The sequence below is a fragment of the Gekko japonicus genome, unplaced genomic scaffold, assembly GCF_001447785.1.
Source record: "Gekko japonicus isolate JY-2015 unplaced genomic scaffold, Gekko_japonicus_V1.1 scaffold2245, whole genome shotgun sequence".
Taxonomy (NCBI): Eukaryota; Metazoa; Chordata; class Lepidosauria; order Squamata; family Gekkonidae; genus Gekko; species Gekko japonicus.
This window is the reverse complement of record NW_015163156.1, coordinates 1-12,151: the sequence shown is the minus strand read 5'-3', so window position 1 is coordinate 12,151 and position 12,151 is coordinate 1. Positions and strand designations below refer to the sequence as shown.

The 12,151-nt window shown below is 40.8% G+C and overlaps 1 protein-coding gene across 1 annotated transcript in view; it reads right to left on the bottom strand.

Moving 5' to 3' along the window:
- Window positions 1–9,651, bottom strand: part of LOC107106850 (RING finger protein 145-like) — a gene marked incomplete at its 5' end in the record, with an annotated part of 21,675 nt that extends 12,024 nt beyond the window's left edge. The window contains 4 exons of the mRNA XM_015407065.1: window positions 1,698–1,880; window positions 3,424–3,564; window positions 5,531–5,706; window positions 9,416–9,651. Of these exons, the coding sequence (XP_015262551.1) occupies window positions 1,698–1,880; window positions 3,424–3,564; window positions 5,531–5,706; window positions 9,416–9,651 (736 nt within the window). The remainder of the gene's footprint in view (window positions 1–1,697; window positions 1,881–3,423; window positions 3,565–5,530; window positions 5,707–9,415) is intronic.
- Window positions 9,652–12,151: the final 2,500 nt, after the last annotated feature.

Below are 12,151 nucleotides of genomic sequence, written 5' to 3'. Positions count from 1 at the left end.
ATACTTTGGCCACCAAATGAGAAGGGAGCACTCACTGGAGAAGACCCTGATGCTGGGAAAGACTGAAGGTCAAAGAAGACGGGGACGGCAAAGGATGAGATGGTTAGACAGTGTCATAGATGCAACGAACATGAAATTGAGCAAACTTCAGAGGACGGCGGAAGACAGAAGGGCCTGGCGGGAGCTGGTCCATGGGGTCGTGAAGAGTCGGACTCGACTGTGTAAAGACTGAAGGTCAAAGAAGACGGGGACGGCAAAGGATGAGATGGTTAGACAGTGTCATAGATGCAACGAACATGAAATTGAGCAAACTTCAGAGGAAGGCAGAAGACAGGAAGACCTGGCGTGATCTGGTCCATGGGGTCATGAAGAGTCGGACTCAACTGTGTGACTGAACAACAACAAAAGCTATGTCATCTTGCTTCTTACTCATAACCTAAATCAGCTGACGCCGATTAATTAAATACTGTGCATATACCATTCCGTTGAAGTGGTTATTTATCCTTGGTAATACATGCAGATGAAATATGCACAGAACCTGTGGAAAAAGGAAACTTCAGCATCAGGCTAAAGAACTCAAATGCTGGAATCAATCATTCAAGGAAATATCAAGGCACAATGTCGGGGATCTTAAATTTTTTTTTTAAATAGCCCAACACCATCTATTGTTTTCCCGATATTCTAGTCTGAACTTGGCAGAGTTGAATTACGGTCTACTGCCACCAGGGCCAATTTATAGGAGCTAGCTACACTCTTTGCAGCTCTGCTTCTCTCTTTCCCCTGTGCTAATAAATTTAGCATTAACACGTTGCAGACAGCCTGTACCAGCCACAAGTAACCTCTAAGCAAAACAGACGTAGAGGATATAAATAAACCTACTCTTACTTACAAGAGTTGCAGGTTATAGCAAAGCAAGTAAGCACAGAAGACAGGAAAGGTACATTACACAACTTCTCACCAGGACATTTTGTAAATTCCTCACACAAACGCCTGCAAAATTAGCAAGACCTGTCTAACAAGAACAAGCCAGCAACAGACTTAAGAGAGTTATGATCCAAAAGGGGTGAACTCTGTCCAAAACAGCATAGCTTCTGCCTCCCACGATTCTCAAAGGAGCCACCTGCTTGGATTAGTGAGACCTGGGGAGCCGCTGCTGAGAGGGTCTTTAGCAAAATACCTCATCACATTATAGAAATCACTCCTGAGTTATGAGGACGAAGAGGTTCCATGGTTGGAAATTAACCCTGTTCCCAGAAAACTTGCCTGTTAGGCTAAAATCCTTCTATTCTGGATATCTAGCATTCTGTGTATAGGCTCTTTTTGTTTTACTGTGTACATGATTGATTAGGATTACCTGTAGTGACTTGTCTAGAAAGCACAGGGGGCTGCAAAGGGGGGCAAAATATGAGTATGAGCATTTGAAGGTGTTGTTTGGATTGCATACAAGATTCTTAACACCTGATGATAAACAATTCTAGAATCCTAGTCCTTACATTTATAAGGTACTTCCCCCCAATCTATTTTACTGTCCTTTCATCCTGTTTGATCAGTATCCACTAGCTATCAACCTATATTATTTCATCTTTTCAACTTGCCCCCCCCCCACGCAATTTATAGTCCACAGCTTTGTGATCAACAGAAGAACTGGGGGGGGGGGAATAGCCGTCACCATTAGAAAATACAAAAGAAAACCTCACTTGTCCCTTGAAGCTCCCAAAGCTAGAACAATGGGATCAGCGATCTCCAGCATTGACTGCAGGATGGATGCAACCACAATGAAGAGGATAATACTGAGAAGGAAGGCCCGATGGACAACTTGCAGCTCTATCAAGCCAGTCTGCACGGCCAGGATCAAAAGTGTGACTCCTTCCGTCATCCCTCTTGGCATTGTGAAAACACACAAAGGAAGAATAAAATTTTCATCATTAATTGCCTTGATTCAGTTTTAACATTGCATAAGTAAAAAACAGCCATCACCCCACAATTTTTGGTATCAAAATGTTGGCACATAATTCGAGCTGGTGGCCTTTGTCAAACCACATGCTGCCCACAAGCTACCAATTGCAAAACCCCAATAAAGATTGTGGGGAAAATAACACTTTACACATGCTAGTGTCCTGAAGTCATTTGTAATGGAATGTTTGTTCCTACATTATCTTTGCCTGAAATGTTCCTGAACTCGTCCATCCTTGGCTCATTTTTGCTATTTCTGGCTTGAAACATTTTTTCAGCACTCTCCAGAAATCACATGTATTAACCAAATAAATTCCTATTTTTTTGGGTGAGTATTTTGTGTGTGCATGCGTGTGTATGTGCTTGCAAGCCTGAAAGTCATGGTGACTTCTAGAGACCTCTAGTGGGGCTAGGATGTTTCAGAGGGGTGGCTTATGTTACACCTGTCCCGATTCTGGTATCCCTTGGAGGTCGCCCTTCCCAGCACTTGCCAGGGTCAGCCCTGCTTAGCTTTTGATATCTAACGAGATCAGGCTTGCCTGGGCTATCCAGGTCAGGGCATAAATTCCTATTTTATGCCAGACCACTGTAAGAAAAGGAAATTGTTTTCAGCTGCCTCTCCCTGCTACTTAAACATCTTGAAATGAAATTATTTCTTCTGGCATATGCTAAGTAAAAGTGAATGTATCCTATCTTTTTCACGTGTGGAAGACATAGCAGAAGGCATTTAAAAAACAACAATGAAACAAATTAAGTAAAATCTTGCAATCCATCTGTTCTACATTCCATTATATTGAAGCACTATGTGTTGCTTCAGCCCCTTGTGGTATTGCTTGTGCAAGTGGAACTGTGCTAAATATGTTTGCCTTTCTGCTCATGCATCATTAGATGCAACCCTCACGTGTACGTAATATGATGGCTAGCAAACGCAGATGCATATTCACCAAACTTGATCAAGATAGAATGAAGAAGAAAGGACAAAGAGGAGAAATATTGTAAGCAAGTCTTGGTTGAAATAGTTTTGGAAAAGGTTTTGAAAAGGCAAGGAATATAAAAGTGGCACGTGTGGAAAAGAGGTAAAGCCTTAAACAGCGGACATTCCAAAAAGCTAGCAAAAATTGATCACAGAAAATTAACAACTCAAGAAGTCCTAAGGCACAAATGGAAAGGAGGAGGAAAGAATATGTATCTGCATTTGGGACACTGAAGAAAATATTTGGATAATGAATCCAAACAATGTAATAGCTAATGTGCTTTTTAACAAAAGCAATAACTAAAGAGATTCATGGCAGCCTGTGTTTCAGTGTCAAATTCCAAGACCTATTACACTTGGATAGGAAGGTCCAACCAAGAATTTGCACACATGGGTTCAATGCTTTTATGGTCTTCTTAATGTTCATCATCTGCTTCAGTTTGGTACAACTGGCTTGCACCAGGGGTACCGTTAGACACTTTCCACTGCCCACTTACCTATTCATAGCAGGGTCATTCATGAATGCTCGGTAGCCTTGCAGGTAAAACTTGCAGAGGGTTAGAACTCCCAGAGCAACAAAGGAGACTGTAAACACCAAGCCCAGGAGAGAATAGGGAGTACTACAGCATTCTGCAATACTAAGAATGAGACAAAACAGCTGAATTAGAGCTCTGGACAAGCGTTGAATTCAAAGCTAGATAAAATGAATGAAGATGGCTTCACTGATGAGCTTCAGCTGAAACATCTGTATGAAGGTTCTCATCAGGTTCTACAGATACCAGCAACAGTACGTTTATCCAAAGTAAATTCATCCAATGGGATTCTAGACTTTGAAAAAAATCTTGTAAATATAAATTCAGCATGTATCAGCTGGGTTCACTAAGTTGGGCTCCACCACCATGCACTAGCAAGATCAAACCATCTGGGGGCACTGATCTCCTTGCATTTAAATAAGAGATCACTCTTCAGTGACCAAAAAAAAAGAATGCTTTCCATTTGCTAATTAACATTTTAACCTAGACACTCCATAAAGATGCAAAATAGAGCAGGTGGGTTTGCTATGTCAGCTCCCATTTGTATATATGATAGATACAAAAAAATGAAACCCAAGAGTGGATGTGTGTGGATGTAAATAGGGCATTTTTCTTACTCAATTGCAGTGGTGCACGAGCCCTAAAACTGGTATGCCCAACTCTAATGTAGTTCTATAAAAGGAAGCTATCACACCATTGTGAGAGGTCTGGCCTCTTTAGCTGTGTAACCCTGCAATCCCATGTACCGATTTACATTTAAAGCTTGTTTGCCCACTCCTTCCTCCATGTTATTGTTTACACAAGTCCAATATAATCACGAGGAGGAAATTCAGCAGCACAAACGTGTCAAAATGTTAAAGGGGAAACAAGACTGATTATTGTGTTGCATTAACTACAGTCTCCATTCTATAATACTCTCAACTTTTGAGGACTGCCTTTCAAAACAAAACAAAAACAACTTGAAAACCCCCCTCTAATCATGAAGTTTTCTGCTAGATTGGAAGTAGCACATTTTTAAAAAGATGCACATAAAATTGTAACCGTTTCTGAAAAACCAAAATACTGGAAGAATTGAATGCACTACAGCATAATACTTCTACTGGGAAAGATTGTATTCATGAGCCAGTGTTTTTCCTGACATGGAAAAAAATCCCTCAGCCACTCGCTTAAAAGACTCTTTTGGTTATTTTAATGGTAGAAAGGCAGGATATGAGTACCCCAAATAGAGATTAATGCCCTGCCTTTTTATCATTAAAATGGTACTCAAAGCAGCATACACCAGAAAAATTAAAATGCATACATAAATTTGCAAAAATAACAAAAAAACAAAAACAAAAAAGGTTGATAATATCCACCCCGCCCCTCAAGGAAGATGCCACAATGCTTATTTCTCATGCTGTGGCAACAGGTAGCAGCCTTTCCATTTGAATGCCAAGAGAACAGAATGAGACATAGGCCAGTTCACCCCTGTATCACCCTGGAAATTCTATATGCCCTCTTACCATACCACACATACAATGCAATATGTAACACAGGGAAGAAGAAGGAGGAGGAGGAGGAGGAGGAGGAGGAGGAGATTGGATTTATACCCCGCTCTCCATTCGGAGTCTCAGAGCGGCTTACAAACTCCTTTCCCTTCCCCACAACAGACACCCTGTGAGATGGGTGGTGCTGAGAGAGCTTTACTGAGAACTAATGTTTTCAAGAACAGCTTTGACAGAACTATGGCTTGCCCAAGATCATCCGGCAGCTGCGAGTGGAGGAGTGGGGAATCAAACCTGGTTCTCCCAGATTAGAGTCTGTGCACTTAACCACTACATCACTGCACACAATGTCACACATACTGCAATCCTTCCACCTCAAAGCTGTGACTGAAAGACTGTAAAAAATCAGGCACATATAACTTATGTTGTTTGTTATGCTATACATGAGATGCCCCTCCCAATCATGCATACAGCATTTAATATGGCATATGTGGCTGATTTCCCTTTTTGTTTGAAGGAAGCAGATTTATTCAAGAGCACAAGGAATACACTTTGGCAATTGCCAGTTACAGAAAAGTGTTAAATACCTTGTTAAAAAGAGAAAGAGAAGCCTCTCCCTAGAGGCAGGCTGATCCCGTGTGCTGAAGTAGGAGTAGATCTGAAGAGCAAACAATACAAGCCAGAAGACCATGAAGAGAACGGGGACCACGAGCTGGTTCCACAGTGACATTCCCAAGGCCAGAAGGCCGTACACCTCGACCACCTGCACAGATCAAAAGCAGATGACTGATTTTTCCCTTCTCCAAAAATCAACAAAAAATTGCATTCTTAGCTCAAAAAGGGAGGAGTAACAGCAACTCTATTTACAATACTCTATTTACAGCAACTCTATTTACAATAGTATTTACAATACAATCCGAAATAAGTTTTTTTAAAAAATACCAGTTGTTTTTGCTACCTTCTTGCTGACAAAAGGCTTGTAAAAGTTAAAAGAAAATAACAGGTGTCATAAGCGTGAATCACCATTGCCCCTCCTCTTTGTTGCTGCTGGTGTTTAATTAAAAGTTCATAATGCACATATCACCAGGTGAGTCTGGCAGTCAGTCTGATAATTAATTTACAGTATTATAATGTAGCACTTATCACCCCATCCCCCCACGTCTTGCCTCACTGCAGCACACACCCTGCGTTAGGCCACACACCATTTATTTAAGGGAGGCTCCTTAACCCCTTTAAACTCGGTGACATTCTGTGAAAAGTGTTAATAATGGATGATTGTGGAATTACAGAAGACTGGAAAACAATCAAAGGGAGATCAAAATGTTATTGAGAATGGAAGTGTGAAATAAAGGCAAGCAGCTTCGCACAGTGCATCCGTGCCTGATCATCAGCTTGGCCTTTTGAGAGCCGTGGCAGGAACTGCTGCTTATCTAGAGTATACATTCAGAATCAAGAGGCTGAAAATACTCAAGTGAAAAGAGTGGGGCTTCTTTTAAACCAGTTCCTAAGGAACAGTAGTGCAAACTTGAGAAAGCAACACAAGATGATCAGCCAGATTCAGCAGTCGGCTGGTCCAAGGATCATGGATCTTTGTGTAAGGATTTCAAATGCTGTTAATGTCACCTCCTGGAGAAGACTTCTGATCCAAATACTGAGTTACACTGAACTAAGTCAAACTGAGTGAAAGGAACTTCATAAACAACAGCAAAAATACAGCGTAAAGTCAAAAAAACTTTATTAAATAAAATGTTGTCAAGATACGGCAAACCAGGGAAAACATATCACTACCCTTGACTTTAGTGCAGTGTTTAAAGCACAAGCTCTCCAATTCATTTTGCTCAATATATCTTTGTTCTTATTGCAGAAGAAACAAGATTCTGATTATAACATCTTATTAGTAGGGGTCAGTCCTAACCCTAAATTACACTAGATTAGAATCTTAACACAAAACCAATTCAGAGCTATAATTACACTCTGATTGCTGGCATCTTGCCTGAAATGCTATGGGGGGGAGGGAATAACTTAGTGGCAATTATGTTTCCCTTACATAATACCACTTTAATATATTACATAGTGCTATTCTTAACCACAGTTTTTTTATTAGTTTCGCTATTATTCAAACAGCGGGTTGTAAATGTTGTCTAAATCGTTGATAGCGTCGATAACTGAATGGCATAATTTGCATAATGAAGTGGCAGAACCAAGGCTGAGCAGCACCATCTCATTTGGAAGTTTTTTCTTTTTATGCTGAAGTTGTGTGACATTTCTTAGTAAGCATTAACTTCTTATATACAGAAACACCGAGAAGACAAATTATTTTCACGGCCTTTAAATGAGTTAGACCTATGAACACAGCCTGCTGACATCTTCTGGAGAGGCACATTCCCCCTATCTGAGAGACAAGGTTAAGTGGCTGACTCTAGCAGGGCCTTCTTGGTGGCTGCACCAACATTCTGAAATTCCCTCCACAAGGAATTCTGCCTGTAACCATGTCTCATTGGGTTCTGGAGATAAACAGCCATGTTTTGATTTTATGAAGCATTTGTTACTATTTTTGCAGTTTTAAAGCTGTACTGGGCTGTGCTTTTGTGACAATGTTCTTTTTGTGAACTGACTTGAGTAAATAAACGGGTTTTCCCCCCAGCAAGGCACAGCATATATTTTATATAAATGGAAGGAATATATTGTCGTGGTGCTAGACTAGGGTTGCCAAATTGTTTTCGGTCGGGAGCGGGGGGCTCCCGGCTGGCGTCCGGGGTGTGCGCGCGCGCACCGCGTGCATGTCACCCGGATGTGACGTCGCACGCTGGGGGCAGGGCCACAGCCATTTGAGGGGAAAACATAAGAGTTTTCCCCTTAAATGGCTGTGGCCCGCCCCCAGCGTGCGACGTCACATCTGGGTGACGCACACACGGGGGTGGGGTTTCCCCCGGGCCCAATTTTTGTCGCGTCAAAAATCGGGCCGTCAAAGCGGGGGATTCCCCGCCCCCCCGGCCCCATTTGGCAACCCTATGCTAGACTCTTTTCTCCCATATGCATATTTTTGGCGAGAAATAGGTCTAAGTTTGTGTTCTCTGATACCTGGAACTTGGGCTCAGTCTGGATTAGTGAAGGGCAAAGGAAGGAATATATGATTAGATGGGTTCTCCAAGGCGTAACGGCTGATTCATACAATGTGGGGAGAGACCAAATACAGCACGCCCCACTTTACCCAGAAGCCATTGCAGCATGATGCAACAACTGTCCTGAAAATTGGCCCCCATGGGGGGGGGTGAGGGCATAATGTGTGTGTGGGAAATGCAATTAGAAAGGAGAAGGAATGGGAGGAAGTGAAGAAAGGAGTGAGTACAGGGAGGCAACACAGCTATGCCAGACAGTATCTATGCAACAATTGTCATACCTATATCCTAGGGAAGACAGTTTCTGGTCTTAGCAGCCTGGTCCAGTATTGGCTGCTTGTTATTAAATCTTTCTTCCCAAAGACAGTTTGATTTGCTCCACATGATGTTCAGCATGAAAAGAATACTGAGCATTTCTACATGACTTTAAGGCATTGAGACCACATCATTCCAGCAAACATGTAATACTACATTATGCTCCACATATTTTATACGGTGGCTCAGATTGAGAGATCAGGGCTTTACTTAAGGACTCCTAATGAACTCATGGCTGAGGTGAGATTTGGTTTCCTAGCTCCCAGCCCAGACTCTTGCCATGCTATATAGCAAATCTGTAAGAGCCATAAGAAGCCAGAAGAGTAACAGATATAACAGTAAAGATTATTCTACAAGGATGTATGCAACAGCAAACATAACAATATTAAAAATGTTCAAAGTACAATCTTTCCCCTGCTGCATCATTGTACCCTTCAGTATTGTCAGAATATGGCTCCACAGAGAGAAGAATAACCTGGGGATGTCAGGAAAGCTCCAGTACTTCGATGGACCCCATAAACTTTTGGATCCAGGGGATCTCCCTCTCACTCAACAATGAAATCATCCAGTGTATGAACTTTCTAGAAATGTTTTACACATAACTGCAGTACATTCTGTGGGTGTAATGAAAACTCCTTCTAGGAAAAGTTCACAAGCTAGGGATAAATTCCAGTTTTTAAAACACTGTTGCTATTATATATTTTTCCAAGTAAGCTTTGGTGTAACAGTATTTTTCTTCTTTTCTTTCAGCTAGCATGGTCTAAACTAATTACACGTACGTGCATGTTCTGTTCCATCATGTTATAATCTGCAGTCCCAGGTACTCCCACTGCCCCCCATCCCCCCCCCCAAATCTTCTTTCATTTAACATCCAGCTTGATGAACACTTCTTTTGAACTCTAAAGCTTGATGACTGCTATACACTACTGATGATTTTATCGCTGCTGTGTACAAACATGGCTACCTGCAATTTCCAGACAGATAGACGTATACCAAGACACATCAATAAAATCAATTGCTTATTTCAATGTAACTTACCTGTACGAGTTCTCTATAGGCAGATTTTGCAAGATTATACGGTACCAGAAGATTAGATGCCAAAAAATAGAGAACTTCCAAGCCAGTAAAAATCATAGCAAATTTGTTGATGATAACAATAGTTTCTAGAGGGACAAGGCAAAGCCGAGCCAGCAGAGGGAGCATGTGAGCAGAGAAGAGCCAGATCTGTTTGGTTTTCATGACGCAGGAGCAAAGGGTGCACACCACTAGCTGACCTGAAAATAACATGGGAGCATTAAGCAGCAAGACACTTGGACTTTAAGGAAAAACCACTCTTTCAATATTTTACCCCACCTTTCTCCAAAACTGTACTTAAGAAGGGTTACAATAATAATAAAAACAATATACAACTACAGATTCTTTAAAAAGACCACCATACACAAATAATCAAAAATCAGTTTGGCGTCAAAAGCCCTCCTGAATTATTCTGCCTTGCATACTTTGTAGAATCTTGGCAGTGGAAGACTGCTTAGAAACTTCAGGCAGACTATTCCATCAAACCAGGAGAGCTGCGGAAAAAGCCCTAGATCTAGCAGGCAGGCACCACCCTAACAACCTAACAGGAGTGAATAACCAATAGGTGCCATTTTGAGGTTGGTTAAGAGAGCTATTCCCCACAAAACTTCATCAGTGAGTATGACGTCTAGATCACAACCCAACCCACCTTTTAATAGCTACACATGTTGGCTAAGAAGGCATTGTTCAGCTATTTAAAACACTTAAAAGCAAAAGGAATTTGTGGCAATCTCTATATTGAGAGATAAGATGTGTCTTGTCTTAAGGGCAGTCTTATACAATGATGATCTGCAATGTGAACTCACTAAAACTGTTAAGCTTTGAAGCAAAGACACATCACCCTGCTGCATATCCTCAGAGTGTGCCTGAGTCTTAAAAATGCAAACCAAAAGATTATGCATTTGGCCAGCTGCAGGCATCGAAGAGGTTATCTATCATTACATTTCTAGGGAAGTGTCACTGAACAACTTAGTTCAAATTAGACTATTTTAAGACTGAAACCCTACTTACTGTATTATGAGTAACGACTAATTTAATAAGCCCAACGATACATTTTATGCTTGCTGCCCATAAGGTTACATTTAGGAACTCTTGGTAAGCAAAGTTTTTTATTTTCATAGGAATTCAACATTTGACATTCAATCATTTACACTTTTCCATTGTTTACCCCATTCCCATTTCCTCCCTTCCCCTCTGTGGCTTCCCGCAATGCTTCCCCCCCACCTCCACCTTGCTATACTTCATCCATTATATCATTTTCTTATCATTACAATCTCAAGATAACATCATTTGACTTAATACTGAAACTCAACATGCACTAATTCATCTTGTTGCCAGGTCCAGAACCTCACTTGCTGTGTGGACAATGCTAGTTAGAAGTTAATTCCAGTGACCTGTGATGTATGACTGCAGGAACTCAGGTTAACCAAAATTAGTTTTCTCAACACACTGGAATTCTAAGCATGGATTAAACCTTGATTTAGAATCCTGGTTTGTATGTGTGTGTGTGTGTGTGTGGGTAAACTAACTCCAGCTAACCTACAATACCAGCATTTCTAAATCATAGACAATCTGAATCCGTTTTTACCCAGGGTTCTCCACATGAGAAAGAAAGGGGAGAGGTACATATGTGAACCAAGCAATACATCAAGCCTGTACACGTTAGTTTAATGCTGGCTTAAAACAGCCCTGCACACTGCGACTGTGTCCCAATTAATAAATAATGTAATCCAAGGCTACATCCACCCACCACTACAACTACTGACTTCCTTATCTAATCGTGTCACCCTCTCAGTGGCAATATTCATAGGCACACTAATCAAATACATAAGATAAATAATACTAAGGTATTTTAAAATATTTTCTTAGGTTCTGATTTCTGCTTAAGGTGACAGCCGTATGAGCAGTACTAGATAGATAGAGATAGACTTCCTTATCTATTCTGGTCCTGTCAGAGGTATATATTTTTATATATACATTCCAAACAATAAGCTAGCAAGTCATAACTAACTTAAACCCTACTGGTATGAAGGGTAACTAATTTCCTTCAGGGTTGTAAATTTTGCAAAGCCACAAACACAAGATGCCTCCATGATGCTGAAAACTGAAAAACAACAATAATTAAAAAAAATTATTCCAATTGCTTTTACAGCAGCAATATTTATGGAGTCAGAAGAAGTTTATTTGCCAAGATTAGCAAAGAGGGGTGAATATCTAGATCAGTGGCTGCTATTCCAATAACTTTACAATGTTTCTGTCACTCAGATAATTCAGCCAGTTAAGATAGTTACATTCGGCTAATTGTTGCTGGTTCAAGGTGGCATTTTTAAAGTGATACTACCCATTTCACAGATTTGCTACATAATTTAAACAGTAAACAATATCACTGGGCTTACAAAAAATGATATGTTTTAAACACGCTTGCATGTCACAGGTGGTCAGAAATTTGACATACTTATCAAAGCACAGTTTCCGTAATGCCAAAGTTGTCGTCTCTTGCAGAAAGGAAATAAACTAAACCTAGCCACAGTTTACTAGCACATCCTGGTTCTGTTAACTGCTCACATTCTTATGCTTGCACTATTGAAAAAAAATCAATCCAATTATCTTAAAATCAATGAGATGTCAACCCTGTTTGCTCTACTACTTCCTCCTATATAAAACCCAGTCCTTCCCTAGGTAAAGGTTCCCTTGCTCGAA